The sequence below is a fragment of the Lygodium microphyllum genome, unplaced genomic scaffold (genome assembly GCF_053477565.2).
Source record: "Lygodium microphyllum isolate KBCC unplaced genomic scaffold, Lygodium_microphyllum_v1.1.10 scaffold_84, whole genome shotgun sequence".
In the NCBI taxonomy this organism is placed as follows: domain Eukaryota; kingdom Viridiplantae; phylum Streptophyta; class Polypodiopsida; order Schizaeales; family Lygodiaceae; genus Lygodium; species Lygodium microphyllum.
The window spans coordinates 249,493-263,937 of record NW_028229567.1 but is presented as its reverse complement, the minus strand read 5'-3'; the positions used below and the strand labels follow the sequence as shown (position 1 = coordinate 263,937).

General features: G+C 41.0%; 1 protein-coding gene across 1 annotated transcript in view; it reads right to left on the bottom strand.

Annotated features, from left to right (window-relative positions):
• Positions 1-1,162: 1,162 nt before the first annotated feature.
• LOC148008684 (uncharacterized) overlaps positions 1,163-14,445 on the bottom strand; it is a 48,511-nt gene continuing 35,228 nt past the window's right edge. The window contains exons 3-6 of the mRNA XM_087674077.1: positions 2,078-2,153; positions 1,847-1,920; positions 1,699-1,769; positions 1,163-1,612 (exon numbers count right to left, since the gene is read on the bottom strand). Of these exons, the coding sequence (XP_087530203.1) occupies positions 1,573-1,612; positions 1,699-1,769; positions 1,847-1,920; positions 2,078-2,153 (261 nt within the window). The 3' untranslated portion in view covers positions 1,163-1,572. The remainder of the gene's footprint in view (positions 1,613-1,698; positions 1,770-1,846; positions 1,921-2,077; positions 2,154-14,445) is intronic.

The window sequence follows — 14,445 nt, the reverse complement described above, 5'->3', positions numbered from 1 at the left end:
AGTCCAAGGACAAAAGATGACTTTCTATGGAAAGCATATCTTGTTTTTGTCCTCTAATGGTTTTATGATTCCACTAAGATACATGGACACACCCTTGTCCCATGAAGCACAATGTTCCATGGGTCAAATCTGCATGCCCCACATTAGTTACAAATATAAACTAATCACTATGGAGAAGATTCCTCCTCCTCCCGAAGGATTGGTATTGCCAACTTTGCTAGTTTGAGTCAAATCAAAGAGCACTACATATGTAAGTGCCCAGTGTACTACTAGATCATAAGGTGCTTCCACTGCCTACTCCAACAAGGATGTGGACCTCTATCTAAACTTCCTAGATAAGCACCACCTTGGACTCTTCCTATTGGATTTGTGCCAACATAGAAAGCATCTCATACAATCTCAAGGAGGCGCCTCGGGGATATGCACAAACATTTCTTTATTGACCTTCTCAAAGTCATAACTGCATTTGACACTTTAGAGCACAATCTTGATCAACAAGGTGGTCCCACCACAAAGAGTCACCTTAGACGATTACTGAGAGATTAAGATGTACCATCCACAGTCCACTAGTCCACATCCCCAATTGAGGCACCACCACATGGTACAAACTATATTAGCACGCCATTGCTGCCATACCTTGACACTTCAGCTTTTATCCATATTGGATAGACCCATGATTATGGGATGATACTTCTTTTGCCTCCACACAATGTCACATCAATTCCATGTTGTATCAAATCCCTAGTTTTCCTTTTTCTAATTCCTTCCAGTTCTTTGTTGTAGCTAGATGTTTTCTCTTAGATCATGGTTTCTTTATCCTATTTGGGAAACATGATACTTCCCTGAATTCCAAATGTATTTATTGTCTCCCCCCCCCCGCTAGATAGATCGTAGAACCAAGAGGTGTCGGGCCAAGTATGGTTGCTTTGGAATTGCTGGAAAACCAAACAGCCCATCAAAAATCAATTGTAACTTACAACTGTGCATCCATTCAAAAGCTCACATGCAGAATTGAATGATCACTTCATGTCCCTCAGATACTCTGAAAACGATTACATCTACTAAGAGTTTCTGAGACTCACTAATACTAGCTCTCTCTCTTAACTACTGTATTTGTTATTTTAGGACCAATACAAGCGAAAAATCAATTAACAGTCCTCAATAAAGTCAATCCACTATGTGTATTTACCTGATCCATTACAATCAAGCTTAAGCAAACACAGTGTCTTAACCATCCTGGAGTATGAGTGGGGATCAGAATGCCATTGTAATGAAGAGGACAAAAGCAGCTTGACTCCTTAATCTTTGTGAATAAGGTTCTCCACGTGTGAAAGCCCAAACCAAACACTCAGTATCCCCAGGTGCTCATGATAAAGATTTACAGATCTGAACGGCTCAGTTTCCCAAGGCCACAATTTCTGATTCCTATGGTGTTTGCCCTTGCTCTAAGAAAATGTCACAAGCAGACAGTTGCTCCTGATAACATCTACATAACTTGTTTGAAGCATACAAAAGCAAATCAGCCAAATGTCCCATGTTTGCTTTTACCGGCTTTTTGCATGAACTATTTGCTTATTGCATATCACAACCTACTCGCACTGAATGAGGTGCCCTGAAGAAGAAAATAATTTTGCAATCAGATGTGTCAGCCATTGGTAATCAAACTACACCATGGTTGCAGATGTCTAGGAACTCTACCATTGTGGTGTAGTGTCAATCCCAAGGCCATTGCAGGTTAAAATTAATCCCTTGAACTTGTTGAGGTATTCCTGATGAAAATTTTAAACATGAGAATTCTGTCTCAGAAAACAAGACTTTTAAAATGTGGTAAAAATTATTCACTTACAATTATTGAGTAATGCTGAATATCAATCTCTCCTCCCATATCATAGTCAAGGCGTTTAACAGGATCGCTCAGCACTGCTCATACAGCACCCAAACAAGGGAATCGTGCATTAAAGAAAAAGTGCCAAATTTCTGATGATGGACTGTATTATAACACTGCAAAAGCACTGTCCAAACATGCCAATTTACATTAATAATCAGCTTACCACAAGACATATGACCTTGAATATACCTTTGTATGCTTCACTGATTTCTTGAAACTTGGCAGTTGCGAATTCTTCTCCTTTGTGCTTGTCTGGATGCCATTTCTGCATAAAGCAAAGAGACATGACTAAGGCTTTTCTTTTGCTTTTTGGGGGATAAATGCTTGAAAAAACAACAAACTAAGTTAAGAATCAAGAAAAATCAAACCATTTGTGCACTGACTTGCAGCTTTTCCTAAAAGAGAAGGTCAATTCATGTGCTGAGTTCTATTAAAACTGCCAGACAGCCAGACACCAACATATGCATGGAGGGACAACAATGAAGCATGCAATAACCTAAGAGCCATTCCATCCTGGATCACTTTGGGCAGCAGAAGATGCACAGTCAATAGTGAAAATACATCAATGTTACAATGTTGTTTGCTCCACACTGCACTAGTCTGGGTGGTTGTACTAAAACCTCCTCTTGCAGCTTCACTCTAGGTTGCACTACTGAATACTCCTCTCAAAGCTACTTTGATTTAAAAGAAGTGCTAACCTGGGACTACTAAGCAATACCCGAGAGTTTGTTATACACAAGCACTAGTAACTTGCAACCTATTTATAGGCTCTCATTTCCTTGGCCGACCTCTGCAAGGAAAAAGAAGAGATAGCTATATATAATAACAGTTTAGACATAAGAGTTAAGCAAATTAAACTAGCTATTGGCTTCAGGCCACAACAGGCCTACTACAGATGTCAAGATTGTGGGAGAGAAGGAAGGAGTCTCACTTGTAGCTTTCTCAATTACACAATGGGGGAATACACACAAAGGTGGAGGCTGAAAACAGTTTTCCTCTTCTTAGTTGTGTAAGCCAAAAAGAACTCTAGCACAAAGAAATAGAAGAACCCTATATATAGGTCTCAAACCAAACTCAACTAAGGTAGCATACTAACTGAGCCACGAACTAGAGTAGATAAGGATAGCTGTCATCTAGCTATTATTCATGGGCGGTGTACCAACCGCATCTGCAGCTAACAAGTCGGTGACATAAATGCACAACGGTCACCCTGGCATATCACGAGTGGAGCTCGATATCTCAACACTCCCCCTCGAGCTCAATCCCAATTCCTGCACACCAAGCAGATCTCTGAACTTGCGCAGCTTCTCTGCACCCAATGCCTTCGTAAATATATCAGCTACCTGATCCTCTGTGCTGACATAAGATCAATAAGACCTAGTAAAATCCTCTCCCGCACATAGTGATAATGCACCTCAATGTGCTTTGTTCTAGCATAATAGACTGGGTTATTTGCCAAGTATATACTACTCATGTTGTCACAATAAATGACAACTGGCCCATCTGTAGGCTGATGCATATCATAAAATAGCTTATGCAACCAAGCTACCTCACATGCAGCCATTGCTGCGCCCCTGTACTCAGCCTCTGTGCTCGATAAGGCAACTGTAGACTGTTTTTTGCTGCTCCAAGTGACTGCAGCACTCCCAAAAGAGAACACATATCCACTGGTAGATCGTCTATTATAAATACTACCAGCCCAATCAGCATCAGTGTATCCATGCAACTGTATCTGAACCCCAGTCTCATAAAGTAGTCCATACTGCAATGTGGACTTCACATACCTAAGTATGCGTCTAGCCGCATCTAAATGCGGTTTCCTTGGAGCCTGCATAAACTGACTTATCAATCCAATAACATAGCTCAAATCAGACCTGGTAATAGTCATATAAATCAAACTTCCTACTATACATCTGTACATAGTAGGGTCTTCCAGAAGCTCACCTGCATCTGCGCTCAGCTTCACATTCTGCTCCAAAGAAACTAAAATAGGCTTACAGCTTGTCATCCCATATTTGGACAGCATGTCCAATCCATATTGCCTCTGCAAGAGCCGTATCCCACTTGGTGATCTAATCACCTCAATGCCCACGAAATAACGCAGCTCTCCCAAATCCTTCATCTCAAACTTCTGCTTCAATAGCATTTCCACATGAAGGATATCTTCATCACTGTCACCTGTCATAATCAAATCATCAACATAAATGACAAGTAGCATAATACCTTTCTCTGTTTTTCTCACATAAAGTGAGAAATCTACCTTGGAAATCTGAAAGTCAATAGTGACAAGATACTGTCCTATCTTGTCAGACCATGCTCTAGGTGCTTGCTTCAAGCCACACAAGGCTTTCTTCAACCTGCAAACAAACTTATAATGAACAGCATGCACATAACCTAGTGGCTGCTCCATATAGACCTCTTCTTGCAAATCACCATGCAAAAAGACATTCTTTACATCCATCTGATGTAAAGACCATCCCTTTGATGTAGCCATAGCAATGACTGCTCTTACGGCTGCCATCCTTGCAACCGGACTGAATGTTTCTTCATAATCAATGCCATATGTTTGGGCATACCCCTTCACTACTAATCTTGCCTTGTATCTATTCACAGAACCATCTGCATTGTGTTTCACCTTATAAACCCACTTACAACCAATTGCATTTTTATCTTTCGGCAAAGGTACAAATTCCCATGTAGCATTTGCTTCCAAGGCATCCATTTCTTCATCCATGGCTTTCTCCCATTTTTCTTTTCCCATGGCTTGCTCAAAAGAAGTGGGTTCTGGTTCCTGTATCACTTTGACCATATAGACATAGTGAATGGCTGTAAATCCATCATATTTCAGCCTATCCACAGGATACCTAGCTCTGGTAGACGTGCGCAAAGTAGGTTCACTCCCAGGTGCTCTCAAAACATCCCTGGTCTTCCATACTCCAGGTGTAACAATAGAAGGAATATCCAACTTATCATCAATGCTCTGTTCTGAGCCACTGGATTCACCATCTACATAAGAGTGACCTGCATTCACATCAAACATGGGCTGATCTACCTTCTCTTTTCCTATTCTGTAGACTGCTGTAGCAACTGTCTCAGCCCAGTAAAAATATGGCAGGTCTTTTTCATTGAGCATGGCACGAGATACCTCTCCAATATGCCTGTTTTTTCTTTCTGCAATTCCATTTTGCTGTGGGATATGACTAGATAAATATTGCTGCTTTATGCCATGCTCCTGCAAGAACCTTGCAAACTCATTTGAGAGGTACTCTCCCCCTCCATCTAACCTTAGGTATTTTATTTGCAAGCTTGTTTCTTTTTCAACCATAGCTTTAAGAGTTTTAAAATGCCCAAAAACTTCACTTTTCTTCTTCATAAAATACACCCAAACTTTTCTGCTATAGTCATCAATAAAAGTCACAAAATAATGACAGCCTCCAATAGATGCAGTTTTAGTAGTCCACACATCAGAGTGGATTAATTCCAATGGCTTCTTACTCTCTTGAACATGTCTAGGAAATGGTTTCCTTGCCTGTTTTCCAAATTGACAGGCTTCACATACCTTATGCATTTCTGCAACCTTGAATTTAGGCAATCCTGTAATAATATTTTGAGCTTGCATTGATTTAAGTCGTTGTACATTAATATAACCAATGCGTTTATTCCAGAAATAAATATCTGCAACTACACCGGTCCCATGTGCAAACATTGCTGCACTCAATTCAGGCATGTCTGCATCCAACGTAAACATTTTGCCATTCTTCTTTCCTTTTGCTATCAAGCGACCTTTATTTTTCATATCCTCAACAAAGCATCCATGAGAATTAAATCTAACCTGCAAGCCCTGCTCAACCATTTGACCAACAGAAACCAGGTTCTTGGTGATATTCGGCACATGAAATACATCCGACAGGTATTTCTTTTTCCCATCCTGCATAGACAAAGGAATTTTTCCAATATGCACAATAGGATGTGCAGTATCATCACCAGTCTCCACAAATCCTGGTTTTTTCATTTTCCTTGCATCCTGCATCAATTCTACATGACCTGTCATGTGGTTTGATGCACCTGAGTCAACATACCACACATCGTTGCTTTCTTCTGCACTTGTCACAGAATTGGTCATGTGCTGCACCATAAATAAATGCTCATTTCTGTTATCACCCTGTCTACTAGAAGATGCATAATTCCCTTGTTGCAATTTTTCATTCATGATGTCATTCTGCTTTTTATAGCAGTCTTTAGCCATATGACCCATTTTACCACAGTAGTAGCATTCAACATTGCTGTTTGCATTTTGGCCTCTTTGCCATCCACCACAACCTCTTTGACTCCCCCTGTCTCTAGAGTTACCACGTCCTCCTCCATAGGACTGGTTTTCTTGAGTTTGCTGCATATTCTGATTTCTACCACGGCCTCCGGATCGGCCTCCTCTACCTCTGCCTCTATCTCTTCCAGCATTTGAGTAGAAGACAGCTTCTTTTGAAGTTCCTCCTGAAGAAGATGCACCACCATTTCTCTGCTCCTCAGAAATTAGAAGAGCAATCAACTCCTTAAAATCAGGAAATCTTTCACAGACGGAAATCGATGTTCGGAACTATGCATAATCATTTCCTAGACCATTCAAGGTCACAGAAACTAAATCATCTTTCACTGGCGACCCAATGGAAGCAAGTGCATCTGCAATCTTCTTCACCTTCATGTGGTAATCATTGATGCTCATACTTTCTCTTTGCACATTGTGCAACTCTTGCTTGAGCTGCATTTTCCTCGCTTGCGTATTTGTGCTATATAGTTTTAACAAAGTATCCCATGCCTCCTTTGGTGTACTTGCATCTTGAATATGCACAATCATAGAGTCTGAAATGCTGATAGACAGCCAGTACATAACTTTTCTGGCTCTCTTATGCCATCCTTTAAATGCCTGCATTTGCTGTTGATTGGGAACATCAGGAAGAACTGGTTCTTCTTCATTTCTTGCAACGAATTTCCAATATCCTTTTCTCATAAGGAAATTCATCATTCTCAACTTCCAAGCTTGGAAGTTATTCTTGTCAAGCTTTTTAGTGACAATCTGTGAAAGAGAATCAGACGCCATTACAGAACACTGCAAAAAATTCTGTCACTGCAAAAAACACAGCTTCAACCTCACAAAGGCAAATCTGCAAAACTGACGAAAGTGATACTTGACCACACAGTCACTTCCTAGTGACGATTTTGCATCAACAGGCAACAAAGATGATTCTGTAACTCCCAATGTCTCTGCGCATAGGCATACGATGCAATTTCTACAGTAACTTTTCACCGACCTGTAAAACAGTGGTCGCACAGCAAACCAAGTGTGTGCGGAAAACTTCCACCTCTAAAACAGGCACCGAAATGACCTCGAATTAAAAAAACAGGGCAATCGAGGGCTAAACCCCTCAGCCCGCAGCATATACTGCCCTCTTGCTACACCGCAAAGGGTCTCTCAATCTGAGACAATGCACTCTTGCACTTTCCGGCTGTGCTACCTTTGAGCTCCTTACCACGAACCAGGCTCTGATACCATGTCAAGATTGTGGAAGAGAAGGAAGGAGTCTCACTTGTAGCTTTCTCACTTGCACAATGGGGGAATACACACAAAGGTGGAGGCTGAAAACAGTTTTCATCTTCTTAGTTGTGTAAGCAAAAAAAAACTCTAGTACAAATAAATAGAAGAACCCTATATATGGGTCTCAAACCAAACTCAACTAACTAAGGTGGCATATTAATTGAGCCACGAACTAGAGTAGATAAGGATAGCTGTCATCTAACTATTATTCATGGGCGGTGTACCAACCGCATTTGCAGCTAACAAGTCGGTGACATAAATGCACAACGGTCACCCTGGCATATCACGAGTGGAGCTCGATATCTCAACAACAGATTCATAAGGAGCCCTAAGTTATGATGCCTAGTGAGTAGATTGAATGTTTAAATGGCTTGCCTAGTCCCCAAATAGAACTAGAACAAGCTGTTAACTAGGTAATTGGATTGAGAAGCAGTGGTTTTGGGAGACTTTGAACAGAGAACCCTAAGATTCCCAAAGAAGGCTTACTGATTTGATAGTTCATTTGACCCATCTGATCCTGCTGCCCACAATCCATATCTGCTGAATAATATTTGCTGCTGTCCAAGCTCCTCATCGTGGCGCTACCATTAAAATGGCATTTGCAGTTTGAACAACATTGCCGTCATCTGAGCAACCCCCAGATATGAGCAAGTTTATGATATTTTTAAGAGTGCCCCACAGTTGATCCAAGGTAACTGCGAAACATTTCACCCCTGAAATGTTGTGTTTCACCCTGAAATGTTTCACCTTTGGGCAAAGTCCCAAGTGTAATGCCAAGTGAAACAGTTGAATCATATATATGAGATAGCTTTTTTTCTAAACAACGAGTTGTAAATTACACATTTATACCATGCAAATCCTTTCATGTAAACCAATGATGTCTATCATATATGCAGAGTGTCTTAAAACTATCAAAAAAGCGAGAAAAAACAATTGCTTTCCATTAAAAAACCTTGTTTCAGTTAGCCGTTTCACTCCAGGCATTTTGTGTTTCAATCCCAGTGAAGCTCATTTCCCAATTACCATGAATTGATCAGTACAGATTTTTGTGGTGAAATGGGATGCCTACTTAGTACTCAGATCGTCCCTTTGAGGAAACTCCAACTCAGCAATGCTTGCTCAATACTGATGATTGGGCTTTTGGAGATTTTACATATACACTTTGACTTCGTTGCTCTTGCTCATGTTGATGTCATTTTGGAAGTCCCTTGGTACTATCAACAATGGCCAGTTTCTCAGCACAGGCAGGACTGTGTCATAATTCATTCCTGATTACAGAGCCAATGCTCTATGTGGACAGACCATTCTTTCTATGTCACATCTCCATCTTTAATTTCTTCAGATTTAAGATTGATCTCTCTAGTTTCATCCTCAGGCCTCATCTGCAGTTCTATCTTTAGACCTCTCCTCTTTTTTGTGGAATCTACCTTAGTCACAGATACTCCCACTGAACTTGGGCCAAACAAAGGCAGATATATCAGTTTATTGGTATGCCCATGTGGCAGATGCTTGCGAAATGTTACAACACACCCATACTCAATATTTTCTGGGCGTTAAGTTATGGGCATACCAACTTTGCCATCTCTGTCATAAATGTAAGTGGCCCGTACATCTTAGATTGCTTAACAATTCAAATATTATATTTCAAGGAAATTGAAAGAACAAACAATAGAGGCTGAAGATAGCAATCATGTAAAAATGGTTACAACCATATACACATAAAAGAGATGGAGACAAACTAAAAGACAGAGAAATTAAGCAATTAGAGTTGAAAGCCTGAGTGACAAGTATTTTGACATTTATCTCCTCTTCAAAGCTTTCCGAGAGACACACTAAAGGATTACACTTGGAAGCTTGAATGACAAGTGTTCTGACATTTTTGTCCTCTTCAAAGCTTTCCTTCTTTGGCAAAAAAATGTCAAGCATAGAAACAGCGAAAGATGTAGAAATGAGTAGATTATGCAGAATTAGGAGTACCACACCATTGAGCCCCTTAATGATGCTAGACAAGAAGAAAATAGCTCTATTGATAAGGATGACACAGGTCTTCTAGCATGTGCAAAGCACCCAAATAACTTAATTTATGCCTTGACTATTAGGGACAACTTTGCTATGAATGTGGGGGGAAACCTCAATGGGGTAGAATTTTTCATCATCAAATGCATTTCTACCAACGAAAAGCCCATTTGTGTGAATATATGCTAAGTTTTGCATTGGAATTTATAAACATGAGTAAAGTACAATAACTTAGAGACAAAAACACAAAAAACACAAAAATGCAAAATAGAGTAGAGTGGAATCTAATGGAATTGAATTGAATGAATGTTGAATGGAAACAGTTGGGCGTCAGCTGGAACAGCAAAAAAAAGCTGGTGTTGATGTTAAAGGGGCTAGAGGAGCTGGCGACACCAAGGCAGACTCGACAGCTGATGCTAGAGGAATTGGCGACACCAAGGCAGACTTGGTGGTAGATGCTAGAGCACATAGTGCAGAAAACACATGTATAGTAGCACACAAGCTCCACTAGATCAAGCCAGTAGCAAATGGACATCTCCAACAGCAGCAAACTGATGGTGTCAGCATGCTGGAAACAAATGTAGTCCATTGGATGAGCCTAGTTGTGTTCACACTGCAAACTAACTGACTAAAACATTGGGCACTTGTCCATAGAATTGGCAAATTCTAACACCCTCCCTATAGTGACAATGTGATGGAAGTACAAGAAGATCAATCACCAAAGGGTAGCAAGTTCAAGGACTTTTGAAAAGCCTCAAACTTCTCGCGAGGAATTGCTTTGGTGAAAATGTTGGCAACATTTTCCTGTGTAGGAACATATGTCAAACTGATCTCTCATGCATAGCATCTTTCTCTAACTTAATGGTAATGTACTTCAATGTGGTTCATGAGAGCATGAAACACAGGATTCCATGCCATTGCAATAGCACTCTAATTGTTAGAAAGAATGGGTGTAGGACCCTCTAACGAAATCTGTAGATCAGACAACAAATATAGTAGCCATACACATTCCACTATTGCTGTGAAGGCAACCCTATACTCAGCCTTACAAGACAAGATAAACATTGTAGCTTGTTTCTTACTTAGCTTGAAATGCATGAACAACCTAGAAAGAAACAGTGTCCACTAGTAGACAACATGTGTTTGAATCACCAACCAAATTTGAATCGTTGTAAGCCTGTAAGTTCAAGCCTCACCTCTTGGGAAATAATAAAGCACATGATAGAGTATCTTACAAATATCTGAAGATCTACTTCACAGCTTGCCAATGTACTGTCCATGGGATGTGTCCATAAACTTGCATACCTAAGATACTTCCAATTGGATGTCAGGACGTGTGTTGCAAAGGTAATTAAGACAGCCAACAGCTTGGCTGTAAATTGCAACATCAACCATCTCTTTACCATCATGCATGGACAACTTGAGCGCACTGGCTCCATAGGAGTACACATAAATTTGCAATCTTGCATGTTAAACCTATGCAAAAGCTTATCCACATACTATAATTGCGACATGATGATGCCATGTTGATTTTGGGTGAATCAAATCCCCAAATAGTAGTGTAAACAGTCCATATCTAACATAGCAAAAGCATGTTTCAGTTCAGCCTTGAAATCTGCAATTTTATGCCCTTTTGGTCCGATGAGCAGCATATCATCTACATATAGAATGATAACCAGCATGCTCCCCCCTTCATTCTTGATGTAGAGAGTGGGTGCAGTTGGACTATTTGTGAACCCAATGCTGGCCAAATAAACATCAATCTTAGCATACCATGCACGAGGAGCTTGTTTTAAGCCATAAAGAGCTTTATGCACTTTGCAAACCATGTGCTCTTTGCCTTTTACCACAAACCTTGGAGGTTTGACGCAAAAACATCCTCATGTAGGTCACCATTCAAGAATGCCGTCTTGATGTTCAATTGATGTACCTTCCAACCATAATTTGCAGCATGCCTTGTACTTGTCTACAGTACCATCATCCTTGCGCTTCAGTTTATAGAACCATTTGGTTCCAATGACTTTCTTGCCAAGTGGCAACTCAACAAGATCCCATGTATGATTGGTGGCAATAAATCCAATTCTTCTTGCATGGCATGCATCCAATGTACATCCTACTCGGCTTCTTCCAAGGAAGTAGGATCATCATCATCTACGAGTGAGCTCATCAATGCATATTCATCACAAGAATCATCCAACTCCATAGAAATGAGCCAAATGAGCCCCCCCCCCCCCCCCCCTCTCTTACATGATGTGCTCCATGTCTAGTAGCCTTCTAGTGCGCTGCAGATAGGGAGCATCTATTTCACCCTTATAGAAAGCCTGTAGCAGCCCTTTCTTGTTGTACTACGTGTTTCACTATTGGAGACAAAGCATCATCAAATCCCTGCTGTTCAGGAGCATGTGGTGTAGCAACAACTTGTTGTAATAAATCAATCTAGCCATTTACAGCAGACTTGGACCCCAAAGAAAGTGGTAAAAAGCCTTCAAATGCATCACCCAAGTCATAGGTGGCTGGCATTTCAAATTGATTATGCAAAAAGGCTGCATTTTCAGCAAATATTACATCTCTACTAACAAACACTTTCTTTGTGCATGTTACACAACCGATAGCCTTTGCTTTCCAAACTATAGCCAATAAAAATGCATTTTATGGCCTTATCATCGAGCTTTCCATGAAGCTCCTTCAATACATGTGCATAAGATATGCCTCCAAATACTTGAAAGTAATCAACCTTTGGTTTTTTTCTATGCCAAGCCTCAAAATTTGTGATAGTCTTTAGTGCCTTTGTTGGTGCACAATTCAAGACATGATTTGTGCACTAAAGACCGTCTTACCAAAACTTATGTGGCAGCCCTTTGCTCTTAAGCAAATCTAGTCATCTCCATGAGTGTGCAATTCTTTCTTTCAGCCACTCCATTCTGTTGACGTCTCATCCTCACAGTGGCTTGATGTGTAACACTATAACGCCATGCTCAAGTAAAATTGTCTCAAACGCACGAAACATATACTTCCCCCCTCTATCCACGCATAGAGTCTGCACTTTCAAGCCTATTTTTTCTTCGAATTTTGCATCCAAGTGCTTGAAGTGGATAAATACATCCGATTTTGCCTTCAAACCATACACCCAAGTATACCTAGAGTAGTCATCAATAAATGTAACAAAATACAAATGACCACCAAGTGCTCTCATTCACATAGGACCACACACGTCTGAGTGTATGAGCTGCAATTTTTGGACAACACACACTGCACCATCCTTCTTGAAGGAAAACTTGTGCATTTTGCCAAGAATGCACCCCTCACATGCATGGGAAGGTGGAGTATTTAAAGTAGGCAAAGCATCAACCTTCTCTGAAGAGTCATGAGATTGCTAAAGCTCATATCACCATAGCGAGCATGCCAAAGCTCCGCATTCTGCATAGCGGACAAGGCAAGCCCAGATCTCAACCTTGGCAAATAACTCCAATGTTAGCTGATAACACCAAGATAGCAGCTCACTATGAAAATTGGTGGATGAAGAAGAAGACCAAACACTCCCCAACTGGAAGAGCAAGAGAAGAATCAACCACCTAGGCAGCCGAGACTCAATCATGAAGACCTCACACTCCCCAACTAGAAGAGGGAGAGAAGAATCAACTACCTAGGTAGTTGGGACTCAATCTCAAGAGATATATTCAATGCTGACCAAGTGGCATAGGTATGCCTGAACTTGATCTCGAGAGATAGCTCTTATATCAATCAAGAATGGTGAACCACCAAGGTAGCAATCCATCTTGATAGAAAATAAACAAACTTGTGGTGTAGATAAAAATGGCGAATGATAAAAACATCTCAGCTGAAAGGAAAGAGAGACAAATGCAAAGATAAGGAAAAAGGATACCCAAGTCTTGATCGAGAGAGAGAGAATACTATCTTTGTCTCCAAGCTGATGGGGACAATACTCACCAAGGCAAGAATCGAAAAACCATACTTTTAGCCTAGTTAGGACTGGTAAACACATGCGATGTGAGTCCTAAATTGAAATACAAAATCCAACATGTAAGTAGAGCCAACATACCAATTGTTTCATATAGAGATGCTTGTAGCATGGTGCTGAAGTGAAAAAGAAATCTAAGAGAGTATCGACGCAACATAAATGAATGATAAGTGAATAAATGTGCAGTAGAATAAATAAGAAGACATAGAGGTAATCTATAGTAGCTTGAAGATCTAGCCAAGATTGCCTAAGGAAAGACTAGCATAATGTAGACCTAAAGAATATGTAGCCTAATTAGCTTGAGAATCCTATGAGTAACTTAGGAATCCTAAGACTAGCTTAGTCGTGGAAAGATGATTGAATTGATTACATAGGCCACACTGCTAGGTCTCGCCAGAGTGCTCTCTCCTCCTAGCAAATCCTGCTCGACTCGGCTAGGACCTCTGTAACCTCCTCTGTGATCTGGTCCCTCCTTTTCCACTCCCTACTCCAAAGCTGCTCAATCTGCCTCCTCACCTCCTCCCTCTTGTAGATCAAGTCACGGATCCGACAGGATCGCGTGTTCAGGGCTGAAATTGGAGCATCAAGTGTAAGGAGAACCAGGCAGTGATCAGACAAAGTGGTGCCATCCAACTGCCCTACCTAGCCTCCGTAAGAGCACCCACACTCTCCCACATAGAACCTGTCCAGCCGCTCCAAAAGAGCTCCGCCCAACCGCCTGTATCCCGAAGAGAAGTCCAATGACCTCTCCCTCCTGTGGAAAGCTAGGTCCTACCAAGTATCACGTGCTCCTACTGCGAGGAAGAAGACCTCCCATGCCTCCTACTCCTCCCCTGCCATACCTTGGTAATCTCTGCCTCTACCCTACTAGTCCTCTAAGGCCTCCAAGTTGTTGAAGTCTCCTCCAACAATCCAAGAGACCACCTTTGGGAACCCTGCTGCTGCGATCTCCACCCAAAACCTACTGCGTGC